Source organism: Balaenoptera musculus, chromosome 5, assembly GCF_009873245.2.
Source record: "Balaenoptera musculus isolate JJ_BM4_2016_0621 chromosome 5, mBalMus1.pri.v3, whole genome shotgun sequence".
NCBI lineage: Eukaryota > Metazoa > Chordata > Mammalia > Artiodactyla > Balaenopteridae > Balaenoptera > Balaenoptera musculus.
Window position 1 is genome coordinate 5,386,343 of NC_045789.1, and position 16,048 is coordinate 5,402,390.

A 16,048-nucleotide genomic window follows, 5' to 3' on the forward strand; every position below is an offset into this window, starting at 1 on the left:
GGGGAACTGAACTATAAGATACTGAACTTATTTCTTTTTTTTTTTTATTTTTATTTATTTATTTATTTATTTATTTTTAATTTATGGCTATGTTGGGTCTTCGTTTCTGTGCGAGGGCTTTCTCTAGTTGTGGCAAGTGGGAGCCACTCTTCATCGCTGTGCGCGGGCCTCTCACTATCGCGGCCTCTCTTGTTGCAGAGCACAGGCTCCAGACACGCAGGCTCAGTAATTGTGGCTCACGGGCCCAGCTGCTCCGCGGCATGTGGGATCTTCCCAGACCAGGGCTCGAACTCGTGTCCCCTGCATTAGCAGGCAGATTCTCAACCACTGCGCCACCAGGGAAGCCCCCTGAAATTATTTATTAAAAAAAAAACAAAACAAACAAAAAAACAAGACCCATCTATATGCCTCCAACAAGAGACTCATTCAGATCTAAAGATCTGACAGAAATTTTACAGGCCAGAAGGAAGTGGCATGATATATTCAAAGTGCTTAAAGTGAAAAACAAAAAGACTCTAACTAAGAATATTCTACTTAGCATAGTTATCATGTTATCATTCACAATTAGATTGAAGTAGAGGTAAGAACCTCTACTTTGGAACCACAAAGACCTTTAATAGCCTAATCACTCTTGAGAAAGAAAAATAATTCTGGAGGCATCATGCTCCCTGATTTCAAACTATACTACAAAGTTATAGTAATAAAAATAATATGGTTTTGGCATAAAAACAGACACATAGATCAATGGAAAAGAATAGAGAGCCCAGAAATAAACCCATGCATATGTTGTCAATTCATTTATAACAAGGAGCCAAGAATATGCAATAGGGGAAGGACAGTTCCTTAAATAAATTGTGTTGGGAAAATTGGACAGCCACATGCAAAAGAATGAAATTAGACCACTATCTTATACCATACATAAAAATAAACTCAAAATTGATTAAGGACTTGTATATGAAACCTGAAACCATAAAAACTCCTAGAAGAAAACATAGGTGGTAATCTTCTTGATCTCAGTCTTGTCGTGGACTTTTTGGCTCTTACCCCGAAAGCAAAGGCAACAAAAGCAAAAATAAACAAATGAGACTACATCAAACTAAAATGCTTCTGGAAAGCAAAGGATACCATCTGCAAAATAAAAAGACAACCTACTGAATGGGAGAAAGTATTTGCAAACCATATGTCTGGTAAGGAGTTAATATCAAAAAGTGTATAAATACTTCAAGCACGTCAATAGCAAAACAACAAACAATCAGATCAAAAACATGGGCAGAGGATCTAAATAGACATTTTTCCTAAGAAGACATACAGATGGACAACAGGCACATAAAAAGATGTTCAACATCACTAACTATCAGAGAAATGCAGATCAAAACCACAGTAAGATATCACCTCACACCTGTTAGAATGACAGTTATCAAAAGACAGGAAATAATAAATGCTGGAGAGGATGTAGAGAAAAGGGAACCCCTGTGCACTGTCGGTAGGAATGTCAATTGTTGCAGCCTCTATGGACAACAGTATGGAGATTCCTCATAAAATGAAAAATAAAACTACCATATGACCCAGCTATTCCACTTCTGTGTATTTATCCTAAGCACATGAAAGCACTAATTCTAAAAGATATATGTGCTCCTATGTTTATTATAGCATTGTTTACAATAGTCAAGATATGGAAGCAAATTATGTCCCCATCCATGGATGAACGGATAAAGAAGACGTGCTATATATATACAGTGGAAAGCTACTCAGCCAAATAAAAAGAAGAAAATGTTGCGATGTTCGATACCAGATCAGAGGGTGTTATGCTCAATGAAATAAATCAGACAATTTCACTTATATATGGAGTATAAAAACAAAACAAACAAACCAACCAACCAAACAAACAAAACAAAGCTCATAGATACAGAGGACAGATTGGCAGTTATCAGACTGGAAAGGGTAAAGGGGTTGGGGAAATGGGTGAAGGGGGTCAATTGTACAGTAATTGATGGTAACTAGACTTATTGTGGTAATTGCTTTGTAGTGTATACAAAGATTGATTTTGTTTATGTTTTATGGCTGAAACAAATATAATATTATATACCGATTTTACCTAAATTTTTTAAAAAAGCATAAATGTAGACACAACAACCCATAAGGAAACCTAAGATGATTTTGTCTAGGGCCATACCTCTCAAAGAATCTTGAATGCTCCTGAAATTATAGCTGTTCTATGGCACAATGTTCTTGGTATCTTGGAGAATTAAACATTATTCTCCGTGTACTCTGAGGAAATTTCCCGGATGTAAGCAAATTTAGAAAAATTTTATAGAAGTAAAGAAATCTAAAATGGAGAAGTTTTCTTTTTCGAAGCATTCAAGGACATTAAACAAGAATATTATTAAAATGTAACAAATAAGAGTGACTCTCTTGGGCTTGTGTTTTAGGGGTTCTTTATGAAGCAGCAAAGAATAAGTGGATAGGTGATGGCTTTCTTGAGTGAGAGTAAAGAATATCTAAAATTTATATGCAAAGACATCATAGAAACCCAAGATCACTAAGGTAAAGGATTCTCCCACCTCATTTCCACAGACAACCCATAACATACGATTTTTCCTTCTTTTCATTATCTAAGATGATGCTCACTTCTTCATGTTCATTTTCAACAGAAAGCATGGAAGGAAGAAATTAATTCCCTGGAGTTTGTTCAGCCTTTGTTTCACCTTTTGGGCTGTACACTCTTTGAGTTTAGATTCTGATTCTCTAGGAATAAACCTGAGTGATGAACATGTTCCTTCATTCCAGAAAAATAAATCATTTATTTGTTTTATTAATATTTATTGTTTCTAATACATTATGAAGTATTTGAAGTAAAAACTTCCTTTACCCACTTTAACACTTCATAAGCTATAGGCTGTTGCTCAACTATAATAGCAAATACATAGAGATTCATTGTTGGTAATTATAGGAATTCTTAGAGCCAGACCTTTATGGTTTAAGTTTCTGTGATCCCACCAACACAATGGTATATAACCTGCTTACTACACTTAAACAAGTGATTTGGATAATTTCAAATGATCTATAAGTGCCTCCCAGACAGTAGAATGGATATGAAAATGTTCCAATAATTCTCTTCAATTCTACATCCTATTTCATTAAGCTCCTCAGACTGCACAAAGTCTAGAGTATATCATGTCAAATGCACAAATTATACACAACCTCTATTTATGTACTCACATTGATGTCTTCCAAATCTAAGTTGTTTAGAATAATATTGTTCCGTTTCCAGATGATCGGAGGTCTCAGTGCTCCCTGAATGGCACAGCTCAGAACCGTACTCTGTCCCCCAGTTGCTGCTGTGATGCTTAGTTTCTGATCTTCAGGCAGACTCAGCTGGATAACCTCTGTAAAGATAGTATCAGGAATGTGGATGAGCATGTAGTTTTGTAAAGTTAATTAGTATAAAGTTTCTGAGTACAAGTAATTAAGGCTTTTAATTTGTATAGGATGGAAAAAACTTGTGATGAAATGAAAAAAGAGTAAATTGTTTCCAATAAAAGGTCAGAATGACATTTTAATTTAATTGATTGACAGGCATCCTCATGAGGCAAAGCACTATTAAACATGAAATGAATATCAGAAGTAGAGTTATAATAAGCCTGGCAGATTGCACCCAGAACAGAGAGAAATTATTTACCTGCTAAATCAACATGCAGTGTTCACTGGCATTGAAATAAAAATGATGTTGTTTATTCACTGATAGATTTATATTGTGGATGAGGTGAGATCATTGCTGGCTGGCTTCAGAGAACACTAGCATAGCTGAATGGGTAAAATGCATCACTATGCTGGGAAACATAAACTGACTCTAAAGGAATAAGATTTATTTGGGAAGTCGAGGGAGGAAAAACTGAAGTTCACCAACCAAACAGCAAATTCCTGAAATTCTGTCAGCTGCCTTTATCAGACAGTGTGGGTCCAGTACAGTCTTTTCCTTATTCTTAAATTTTAAAGTTAAATATATTTTTAAATAACCATTAAACGCATTTCTCCTAATAATGCTGCCACAGCAGGAAATATACGTTGTAATCTGGATCCTCTTTCCTGTTTCCAGACGGTCCTCACCAAGCTTGGGAATGAACCATGACATTTACATGATTGTCCATGGTCACCAGAGATGCCTGGGATAATCCCACCAGTCTTTACCCATGTGACAACTGCCCTTTAGTTTTCAACTTACACTCGCTGACACACTATTGTTTCTATATTATGCTGAAGTCTTGCATTGTGACTTTGCTCAGTCTTAGCCAGGTGAGAAATACCAAAATCACTATTCTCACTGAAATTTCCATGTGGGTGGGGAGACCATAATTGTCCTTTGTTCCTTTGTTGAGGTTGATGATATTTTTCATGATGGAGGTGTTGACTGCCCAAAGTGGTGACTTTTAATTTGCAATAAATATGATCAGGTACAATCAGAGCTGTATCCTCCACAAACCCCTCTTCTTCCTTTTCATCATTTGACCTTCTTTTCTCTCTTTCTGAATCCTATCTTCCTCTTAAGGAGGAAGAGAAATGCTAATCAAATGATTTTTATAGACTATAACTGTTCAACAAAAAGTTCTTTGAATTTTTGGTACCACCACAAACTGTAATGTCAAAAAATGGCACAATTCTTTGTCTCAGAAGGTCGGGATTGAACATATAATCCCTACATGCACTTGTTAAGTGCTGATGTTCCACACCATTATCTGATAAAACTAAGCAGAAGGAGATTGACCCTTATATTCTGTTATACAGGATCTTGTCTTTAAAAGCCAAGTTATTTAAGTCATCATTGGTTTGTGTTGTCAAAGAGTGGGGTAGGCAATCTTTTGAAATTTCAAAATCCTATGAGAGAGGCTCAGTTCAATGTATTCTTTTGATTTTACATCATTAACAGAAATAATAGAAATGGGGAACAAACATCTTGGTCAGTCTTTTGTATTGACAGTTTAATTTTTCCTAATGACATTTCTCCATATTCACATTGTATTTCAAAGTTTCCTGAGTAATAAGACCAAAGGGAATGTGTTCAATCTTCTTTTCTTTAATACCCATTCTGTTATATGTATTTATATAAAATTACTAAAAGAAAATATACTTGACCATTAAGGCATAGGAAATTTTTGAAATTTGCAGACACAGTGTTTTTTATGTCTTTTTCTTTAATATTGCAAACTTACGGGAAGAGAGAAAACTATAAAAGTAATAACATCATATAGGGTATCAAATAAGAATTATTAATAATTTCCATTAACATTCCTGAATTTCAGCTTCTGGCTCCTCATAAAATCACGTACAAGATAATAAGGCATCTATTCTAAAAAATGGCATGTTAGCATTGGCTATTCTGACATTTAGAAATACAAGTGGTACTAAGTCACCTTGGAATGTTTTCACTAACCTTCTGCATCTGGTATTAGGTCCAAGGCCTTTTAGATTAGTTGTGCTTTTGGTAGTTATACATTACAATACTAATTAGATAATATGAACATCTTAGAATAAATGCTGAGATTTGGCGTAACATTATGTGGGACATCCTTGTAAAATGGACATCCTTTGAGAGAATGCCTAATGAGAAATAAGAATTACTATTCACCCAGGAAATATTAACATGCACAGTAAAAACTTATATGTTAATTTGGAGGTTACATTTTTAAATGATTTTTTAAAATTATCTCAGTAATACATGCTATTAAATACTATGTATTTCAAAAAGTCTATAAAATTTTTTTCCTGCATGCTTCACCTTTTCTTTAATGTATTATATTGAGCTACATCTACAAAACCAATTACGTTTACCTGTTATTGTTCAAAATCAAGTGGTCCTTTTCTCAGATAAATTTAGCTGCAAGATTTCTTTTACTTACAAAATTGTTGTGCTCATCTTTACTAGTCTTTCTGATAATTATTACCAGACTAAGATTTAGTCTCACAAAATCACAAAGGTTAAACATTTTTATTCCTATATTCTAATGTCATTCAATATGCTTTAATAGTGATTAAATGTTTATAAAACATGTCACATTTATAAATTTCAGAGAGAAATGGTGATTATTTCTAGAAATACATTAACAACCTGAAACAATAGCTATGAATTAATCTTAAACTAATTTAAAACTGAATTTAAGAGGTAAGATCGGTTGAATCTGAGCATCTGTGTATATTTGAGTGATCATAGTTGTTAGTTTAGAAATAAGAGTTTTAAAGAAAAGTATTGAAATTTAATTCATTATCAATTATCATTAATATACAATTTTGTAGATATACATTAAAGGTAACATATTTTATTCTATAGCACTCTAATCACAAACATCGTATGCTAGTTATGTACAGACAAATAACAGTTATGTGCAGCAAATAGCATCTATCATTTTAGTACTCTATCTCTTTAGCTCCAATGATATTGCACATTTGAAGGTCTAAGTAAAAACATGTATCATATGACATCAAGAGTCATCTAATGTCCTGACCAAACGTAAAAGCATATAGGTTAGATATAACAGATATTGCTGAGTTTTTTGAACATGTCAGTACTTTCTTTTGACCTATAAATTATTCCTCTTATTGGAGCCCTCTCAAGTTATTCAAGGAAAGAAATTAGAGCTCTAGTGGTGCTTCCTTTGATCTTGTATTACGAAGACTATTAATGCCATTTCCAGACCAGCTTCTTTTGTTTGCTCACTTGGGAAAGCTAAGAGGCAAATAAATTTTTTTTTCTTTCTGTGGATCCCTTTCTACACTTTCTCACCTTCACAACTTGGCTTAGAGGAATATAAAGAGTTTGTTTTCAAAGAAATGAAAAATTGTGTTCTCCTCTAGCAGAATCTGAAGTTGGAGAGACAAGTGTAGTTGAATAAAATTTCGAACACTGCACATCAGTATTTATGAAGCGTTTATGCCAATAGTAACTAGGTGGTGGAAATAGCAATAAAAAGTTTGGTAAAAATAATATGTAAATTTAAAATAGAACAGAAAGGGAATAAAATATTTCGAATATTTGTGAAACACCAGTTTATAAAAGAAGATGATTTCAGTAAATTTGTTTGAAAATCAGTTTTGTAAAATCATAAGAAGAAAATAATGTATCATAAACAGAATTCTGTTCTTCTAAATGCCTACATCTTCTCAAGTTCCAAAGTACATACTGATGTTGAATATTTTATTTAATTTATTTAAATACTAGTCTCATAATCTTGTTGATCTGATCATGCTTATAATTTCTGTTTTAGGAATGATACGTAGAAGAAATTTTATCAGTGATATTTTCAAATAGTGTGTATGTTCCCTTCTCTACTCTACTAAAATGAATTACTAATTAAAAGCAGATAATAATTAAAATAAAAAGAAATACATCAGAATAAAAGACACTTAGGAATGCTAGAAGGAATAAATTAATTATTCTCATAATAAGAAAATCACAATTACTTAACGACAAGCTCTTTAACTAACTGGAAATTTATGATGGTGTCTTCCATCAAGAAATAGGTGATATTCAAATAAATGTTATGTCTGAACTAAGTTAGACACATCAGTATATACACTAACTTATTATGATAAAATGTCTAGAGTTTTTTATGCTAATTGCTTATCTGTAAATTATTATATGCTTATAACATAATATGTATTATAAAAATAAAACAAACTAAATTAAAAAGAGATTTAGAAACTTCTTCAATAACAATGCAGTAGATAATTTGGACTAACCCTTCCACTGAAGAAATAAAACAACAACAAAGGATAAATAACCCTGGATTAAATACACATAATATATTTTAAAGAATAAATGAAAGAGATAGTCTTTCTCATTCTTATCTGTGAAAGAGACAAGAAGACAGTAAGGAATTTCCCAGCCTATGTCCTGAAGAGAATTGTAACTTAGAGAGATGGGATTGCACCTGGAGTCACATTGCTTTGGGAATTTTTCCACCTTAAGAAAATGATTGATCAGCCTAAATGCCCTATATGGCTTCTTATTCCTAGAGACATGGGATAGATGGGATAGGTACAGTACTAGACCACCTCCCTCTCTGTGCCAGGACTTTAAAGCACCTCACTCTGCAAATGAATGTGTGGACTGCAGGCTATTTTTGTCTGGGTGTCTCATAAAACATAAAGTCTTCCCCTCTATAATAATATCATCCTAGCTCATCTAATTATTGTTATAAAATTTTTTTAAATAAAATATCCAGTACACAATGAAAGATAATGTAGAAAACAAAGAAAGACAACAGCATTAAGAGAATGAGGAGAAATAACATACAACCATAACAAAGTCACCAGGATTGTAAAATTTAGGTTTATGAAAATAAAATCAGCTTAGAAATTCTAAAAAAGAACTTAAATATATAATCTATGAACATTATAAGTTTATGAAAGAGTTATATAAGTAGAAAATATGATAACAGAAATTAAGATTAAATTGATGTCATTAAGAACAGATTAGACACAGTACAAAAGAGAATTAGTAAACTGAAATAGAGATTAAAAGAAATATTATGGAATAAAAAGCAGAAGAATAAATAAAGATTTAAAAACGCAGTTGAGGTTAACAAAAATAGGTTTACGTGAAACCGAGAAGAAGGAAACAAAGAAAATTGGGCAGAGGCCATATTTGAAGAAATAGTAGTTAAGAATTTTCCATTAATGTTGAAAGACACCAATCTATAAGTTTAAGATTATTAAATGTCAAGCAAAGAAAATGAAAAGCTAGAATAACCCACATCTAGACACTTAGTAGTGAAACTGAAGAAAATCAATGACAGAGAAATCTTAAAATTATGTAAATGAAAAAATACAGATTGCATTTACAGTAAGGAGTTAAGCAACTGATGTCATGAGCAAAAATAGGAACAAAAAGCTACTGGGATTATATTTTATGTGATGAAATAAAGTAAAGTCAATCAGAATTTTATACACATACATAAAAATTAAAATAAGTATGTTTTCAAAAAACAGTAAGAAAATTCATCTCTAATAACTTGTCTTAAGATAAATTCTGAAGGATGTTCTTCAGGCAAAAGGAAAATGATCTCAGATGGAAGCTTAAAGATGCAAAAAGGAAAGGGCTTTCCTGGTGGCGCAGTGGTTGAGAATCTGCCTGCCAATGCAGGGGACACGGGTTCGAGCCCTGGTCTGGGAAGATTCCCACATGCCGAGGAGCAACTAGGCCTGTGAGCCACAACTACTGAGCCTGCGCGTCTGGAGCCTGTGCTCCGCAACAAGAGAGGCTGGGATAGTGAAAAGCCCGCGCACTGTTATGAAGAGTGGCCCCCACTTGCCGCAACTAGAGAAAGCCCTCACACAGAAACGAAGACCCAACACAGCCAAAAATAAATAAATAAATAAATAAAATTTAAAAAAAAAAAGGAAAGGAGAGAAAAAAATGTGTTAAATATGTGTTAAGCTTTAACATTAAACGTTGATACTTCAAGAATGCTTGATAATATATGATTATATGCAATTATAAACATTTATAATAATAATAAATATATTTATAATAATATATAATGGAGATATAATATCTTCATAATCTTATGGTAGAGAAATATTCTTAAACAAGGCACAAAAAACTCACCATTACAGAAATGATTTATAAGTTTTACTACACTATAATTTAGAGTATCTTTTCCTCAAAAGATACTATTAAGAGATAAAAAATGCAAGCCACTGAGCAGGAAAAGATACTTGCCATCTACAAAGCTATCAAAGATCTTATACGTAGAATTAATAAAGATCTCCCAAAAGTAGATAAGAAAAAGACAGCTCCAAAGAACTACCAACAGGAAACTCAAACAAATGCTCCATGAATGAGTAAAACCATGTGACTAAGAAAAATCCAGAAAAGTGCTCAACTATATGTATAATCAGGGAGATGCAAATTTAAGCCAAACCTTTCAGATTGGTATGAATCACTAGGTCTAGTGTCAAGACGAATATGAAGCAACATGAATTCTTATATGCCTTGAACAAGATTGTAATTTCACATATAAACTTTCTGTATTGGTAAATGAAGCCTCAGCTAGAGAAAATTGCCCTGTCAGCTCCTGTTTCCATATGCCTTGTAGCAGCCTAGAGTATGACACAGAGATGGCAGAGTATTCAGGTGTTATAAAGACAAAGCAGAGGTAGTGATGCATACATTTTCAAGATACCTTTAATATACTGGACAAAGGAAAAAAGAAGAGAAGCCTAAATGTGGAAAGACAAATCTGATAAGGAATAGGAAAAAGGAATCTCAAGTTTATCCTGAAGAAAAGAAGCCACTAGTGAAGAAATTCTGAGAATTCAAGTGAGAATGGAATGATTTCTGTCACAAGTTCTGAAAGAAAGAAGGACTTATAATCACAGGCATAAATAAAAATATTTAGTAGTTAAAACAAAAAGGTCATTTCTTCCTATGTCATTGGTGGGATTTAAAAGTTATGGGAAGAAATAAAAAGACTTTTCCATAAAAGATTTTTCTGTAAAACAATGAAGCAATATGTTCTTGTGTAAAATTAGAATTTCATTTTTTATTCACCTCATAACTCTGTAATAAGGCCAATACATTATTATAGACAGGACTGTATTTTGATAATACTTCAAGCAGTTTTACAAGTTAACAATAATGAGTCACATTTTCCTTTTTATTTATTCATGATTTTGATACTCCTTCTGTGGTCTTACAAATATAATACAATTACCATTCAACTTTTTGTTCCATTTAATTTAATTTCTTTCTTTCAAATAATTTTATACAGTTGAATTTTAAACTGGAGTATGTGAAGAACAAGGTTATTCATTCAATGATATGTATGACACTAACAACGTGAAAAATAATTTTCTTTATGAAGAATAGTTTTCATTTGAAACCTGACCTAACAAAAACTGTATCCAACAGAGTATTTGGTGGCCACCCCAAGTAGTAAAGTTAGTTTTAACTTTATGATTTGGAAAACTTCAAGAGTGCATACAACTGGATGATTTTCACATGATAGGTATGCTGGAATAATAAGGTATTGATATTTCAAGGTATGTTATACCAAGTTTAATGTTTCTTTACAAGTGAATTGCTCCTTGTAGGACTAGGATAAAAGAAAACTGTCAGCATTCACTCAATGGTTAATATTTGCCAGACACTGTTCTAAGTGGTTGATTCATTTAACCTTCACATCTAAGAGTTAGATGCTATAATGACCCTAATTTTTTTTTTTTTTTTCTTTTTGTGGTACTATTAGGTAAGGAAGAAGTACATAATTGAAGTTTCACCAGACGTCTTGTGATCAGATAGGAACTTTCCCCACAAAAGGACACGGAAAGAGGAGTTGTGTTGATCACAAATGGTGAGAAGAAAACACCCTATTATTGGATAATGTGTAAAGCAATTGTCTTAAAAAGATGCATGCTACTGACAAAGAAGCCTGCATAACATGGGCATGAAAGCATGAACTATATTACCAGCAAGACCCAGATTTGAGATATGACCTGATGGCTGCCCCAGTTTGATTTCTAATGCACACTATTTAGAAGACTTTTGACAAGTGACTTAAACTCCAAGTCTCAATTTTTCCATCTTTATAATAAAGATGGTACCTAACTCTTAAGAATATTGTGAAGATAAGATATGATATTTTAAAATACTTATGACTGTGTCTAGCCTTTAGCAAATTCTGCATAGGCTGCAGCTGCTATTACTAGTGAAGAGCTAAAAAAAGTGCTTGTAGGTTAAGATAGGCGCCATTTCACCCAGCTTATAAATAGAACCTTGCGATCACTTTGAGAAAGGTACTGCTTATATAAAATCTCATTGGTTTAATTTTCATAGATATTACTTAAGCGTGAGAGAAAAAATCCCAGCCTCATGACCCATTAGGTTGCTTATGCTCTAGTTTTACTTTCACCTACAAACTCAGTGCCCTTGAGGTTGAACTTATATACATGCATGTTAAAACAAAGAGGCTATGGAACATAATGATAATCATTCTTCTATTTATAAACAATTGTGAAGAATATCAGTGAAATGTTGACGTCATCAAGTATCTTTTCCCTGTATGAATTATTGGTATAAATAGCATATGATTTGAGAACATTTGATATTGAGATCCAAATCCCTGAATGCATAAAATACTGAAGTTTCTTGCTGTCTTTAATATTTCCTTTAAAGTTTCAGTATGATTACTTATATATGGAATTCAATGAGGTAATCTGGGATGAGAAATTGCATAGATATATGAAAGAGACAATCCCACATGAAGAGTTTGCTGTGAATCCTCATTTGTCAGTCCGAGGAAAGCAATCAGCTAATCAATACACATTTCCTGCATGTTAACCGTGTGCTTAGTGGTCTGTTAAAAAGCTATTACAGATACAAGGAAAGAACGTTAACCCGTGTTCATTCCCTCAGTTTATCTCTGCGAAACCCCAGGATGATAATGCAGGAGAAGTGAATCAGACAATGCATGATTTGCTCTGTCTTTAATAAAGTGAAAAAATTTCACCATTTTTTAATATTAAGGCCAGGCAGACAGAGCTAAACAAATGAACTATTCATTCCACACAGTGAAAGAGAATTTGAGCATTTACCACCGAAAAAGATTTTAGCATTGTTTGTCTAATTAAAACAATCCAGGTAAGAAAGACTGCTCTTAGTCATAATGCACTGCTATTACTGATAAAACTGAAACTGGGATCCAGAGCATTTGCCTTCACTATGAAGTTTTACAGAGTTAGAGCCTCTCTAAGATGTTACAGCAAATGGATGTGAAGGATGGGGCACTGGACGCTGGCTGTTCATTTTGGCAACTCTTTGCAGCATCTGAAGACTGGGCCTCAGCTATGGAAATCCAGAAACAAACTTAAACAATTCATCCAGAATTAATTAGACCATTGGGGATTGACTGAGCTAATCAAAACCACAGGATACTTTTGTTTATCCTGGAATACCAATTTATTCATTTACAAATGGGAAAGCCTCAGGTTTAGTAAGCAGTGTCAGCTGAGAGCCTGGGAATATCCCTTGTAATGCACAGGTCAAAAACTTCTCAAGATTGATGAATAGAAACTTACAAAAAAGGGAGTTGGCTATTCCCTATCCAGTCAAGCTCTAATCAGCTAATGAATTGCCTTTTTCAACTCTAAAGGCATTTCTGTGTAGAGAACCTTTCTTTTTCTTGTCACTTTCAAGTTTATTGACAAATTCTTAGTTCTTGGTCTCCTTTTCCTTTTTTTTTCACACCACGCATATCACCATATGTTTGCAAGTAGACCATTAACTCAGGTAGGCTATAAAAGAGTTGAGCTATTAGAGCCTTCTTCAGATAAGCAAATGTTCCCATAGTTGTGGGCTTGGCAAACTACATCCATGAACCAAATCTGGCCCACCACCTGCTTTTATAAATAAAATTGTATTAGAACTCGGCCATATCCATTCATTACTACTGTCTGTGCTATTGCCTATGGCTGATTTCTGCTATATAGGCAGAGTCAAGCAGTTGCTATAGAAAATTTATGGTATGCAAAGTCTAAAATATTTCTGCTGGCCCTTCATAGAAAGTCGCCTACTCAATTGAAACACTACTTTGATGGTTTTACTTTCCTTCAACATGCTTTACTTATTTAAATGTGATCTACTGGATTCTGCTCATTCTCTAGGTCAGAACAGTAGTGAGAACTAAAATATTGCCTGCCATATCAGTAAACAAAGGACGTTGCAGCCATGAAGCCATTACTTGAGGGCTGCCTGGATGGACGATGCACCCTGAGGGGATTCAGGTTGAGAAAGCACAGGATACTGGCCCCAGAGAGCTGAGGTGCAGATCAAAGGAATAATTTCAGTGAGCTCAGACTCTTGCATCTTCCCATACATAGAAAAGCACTAAATTTCTTACCTTGAGATGTCTGGTTTTTGTTTAATTAACGGTAATCTTTTGATATTCTGACTACCTGGTCTTGTTGCAAAACTCCTGTATATCCTGGCTCCTCCCTGACCTCTTCCGAGCAGTTCTCTCAGAGCTATCTCAGAGGCTGTCTCCTGGCTTGAAGTCCCAAGAATGTCCGCCGAATAAAACATAACTCTCAACTTTTAGGTTGTGCATTTTTTTTCAGTCGACGCTAAGCATAAAATAATTATGCAGAGAATACGTGAAAATTGTGCCCATTTACAACGGGTGAGTTTGTAAAGTACCAATGTATTTTTTATCTTTGAGTCCTCTGTAAAAAACAGAAGGATGAGTTTCTATTATAACTCCAATAGTTGCTCCTTTCACATTCCAATGCAAAATGCAAATGTGAGTTAAATTTTTCTTGTTCAAATGCAGTTTCTTAGTCCCTGATGATGGCGTCCTACTGGGTCCCCAAGTTTATAAACTTCCCCAAGTTTATCATGTAAAACAGTGATCATTTCTCCCCTCTTCCTCCAATCAAAATACTAATTCCCAGGGCACATTCTCAGCCAGAAGGAAAGCTATCTGATTTTCCCATGTAAGTCATTCACAGTACTAGTCCGTGAACAAACTTGATTGCCAAGACAGTATTTACATTTTAATAGGGAACATTTTAATTCAAATGCATTTTAACCAAAAAGATGCTTAGCAGAAATGCTTTTGAGATGAAAATCTTCCCAGGAACACTTGTCAACACTGCTGCCACTTTCTTTCTAAGAAATCAGAGGGACCTAGATCTGACTAGGACTGCCTTCCCGTTTTTCTCAGTTTGACTAACCTTTCGACAAAACCTATCTGGATTATAAGCCTATGACTTCCCTTTTCTTAAGAAAGTTGCAGTGTATATTCTTTCTCTGCCCCTTTGAGATGAAAGTCTTCTCTCAGCTTGCTGCAGGTTTTATAATCCAGGAATGTCTTTCTCTAGGACCTAGGAGCTAACCCTTTGAAATGTAACCATCAGGGAAGATAGTACCCCAATTTCAGTCTCTGTGAGGATGTAGGAGTTTAAATGCAATAAGTGCCAATTAGCAGACACACCTGTCCGAATCCCGTTGACCAACTTCATCTCCCTCCCCCCACCCCCATTGCCCTTCAGTACTTTCCCACTTGCTCACCTCAGTACCTAATAACTCTCCTGCCTTTTGTGTCAGTAGAGTTGAATTCAACCTCTCCCCCCCGTTGCGATAGTCTTGACTCCTATTACAAAATTCTTGATTACAGTCTCCCTTGTCTTTTTAACTTGTCTGGTGCAGCTTTTCACTGACAATCAAAAATCAGGTTTCTGTTTCTGAAAAATTACCAATATTTACTTACCTTCACTCTTTCTCACTCATGCTTAAGAGAGAGAGAGTTTACAAAGTATTAATGGAAGAATGAGTAACACTTATTTATGATCTATAATTATAGAGAGAACGAGAATTGAAGAAAGATAGAGATTGTCCTGGTTTGTTTGTACCTCTCTCCAAAATAAAAATGCATAAATGTAACGATTTTTATAAACCTATGATTTGTTGCCATACAATGATTGTTCCTGACCACGTATAAAGCTTGGAATACATCTTCTCTGCATATGAATGTAGTTTTAACTACTTTAAATATGTATGTCTCTTAAGATCTTCTAGGCATAACTTAAAATAATATCAGTACCTCAAAACTGCAGGTCTTTACAAATCCCATGTAAATGCAGTACAATTGGAAGCTCTCCAGCAAATTAAATGCCTAAGAACTCAGATTTAGGGTCATTTATCTTCATCATCAAAACAAAGAAAAGATGTGAACAATTTTACACTTAATTCAATAACTGTGAATGGATGTTTAGTACATCGATTGCTAAAATTAGTGTACTAGATTTAAATTATACATTTGAAAATTTTAAATTCTAGAGATATAACTTTCAGACCTGCCAAGGCACATTTGATTATTTGAAAAAAGGGGTACAGTACAATAAGTGCCAGAATTTACATTTTAAATCTTTTCTATTTTCATGCAGAATTCTCAGTTTTTATGTCAATTCAATAATGTTTCTCAATTCTGTGAAGATTTTACTAGCTACTATATCTTTATCCTGCTCATTTGAGCAAATTTTGTAAACAGTACTAAAA

General features: G+C 33.9%; 1 protein-coding gene across 3 annotated transcripts in view; it reads right to left on the reverse strand.

Annotated features, from left to right (window-relative positions):
- The window catches only part of FSTL5 (follistatin like 5), a 768,953-nt gene that overhangs the window by 264,613 nt on the left and 488,292 nt on the right, over positions 1-16,048 (reverse strand). For all 3 annotated transcript variants that reach the window (XM_036853815.1, XM_036853816.1, XM_036853817.1), the window contains one exon: positions 3,220-3,386. In XM_036853815.1, coding sequence (XP_036709710.1) covers positions 3,220-3,386 — 167 coding nt within the window. The remainder of the gene's footprint in view (positions 1-3,219; positions 3,387-16,048) is intronic.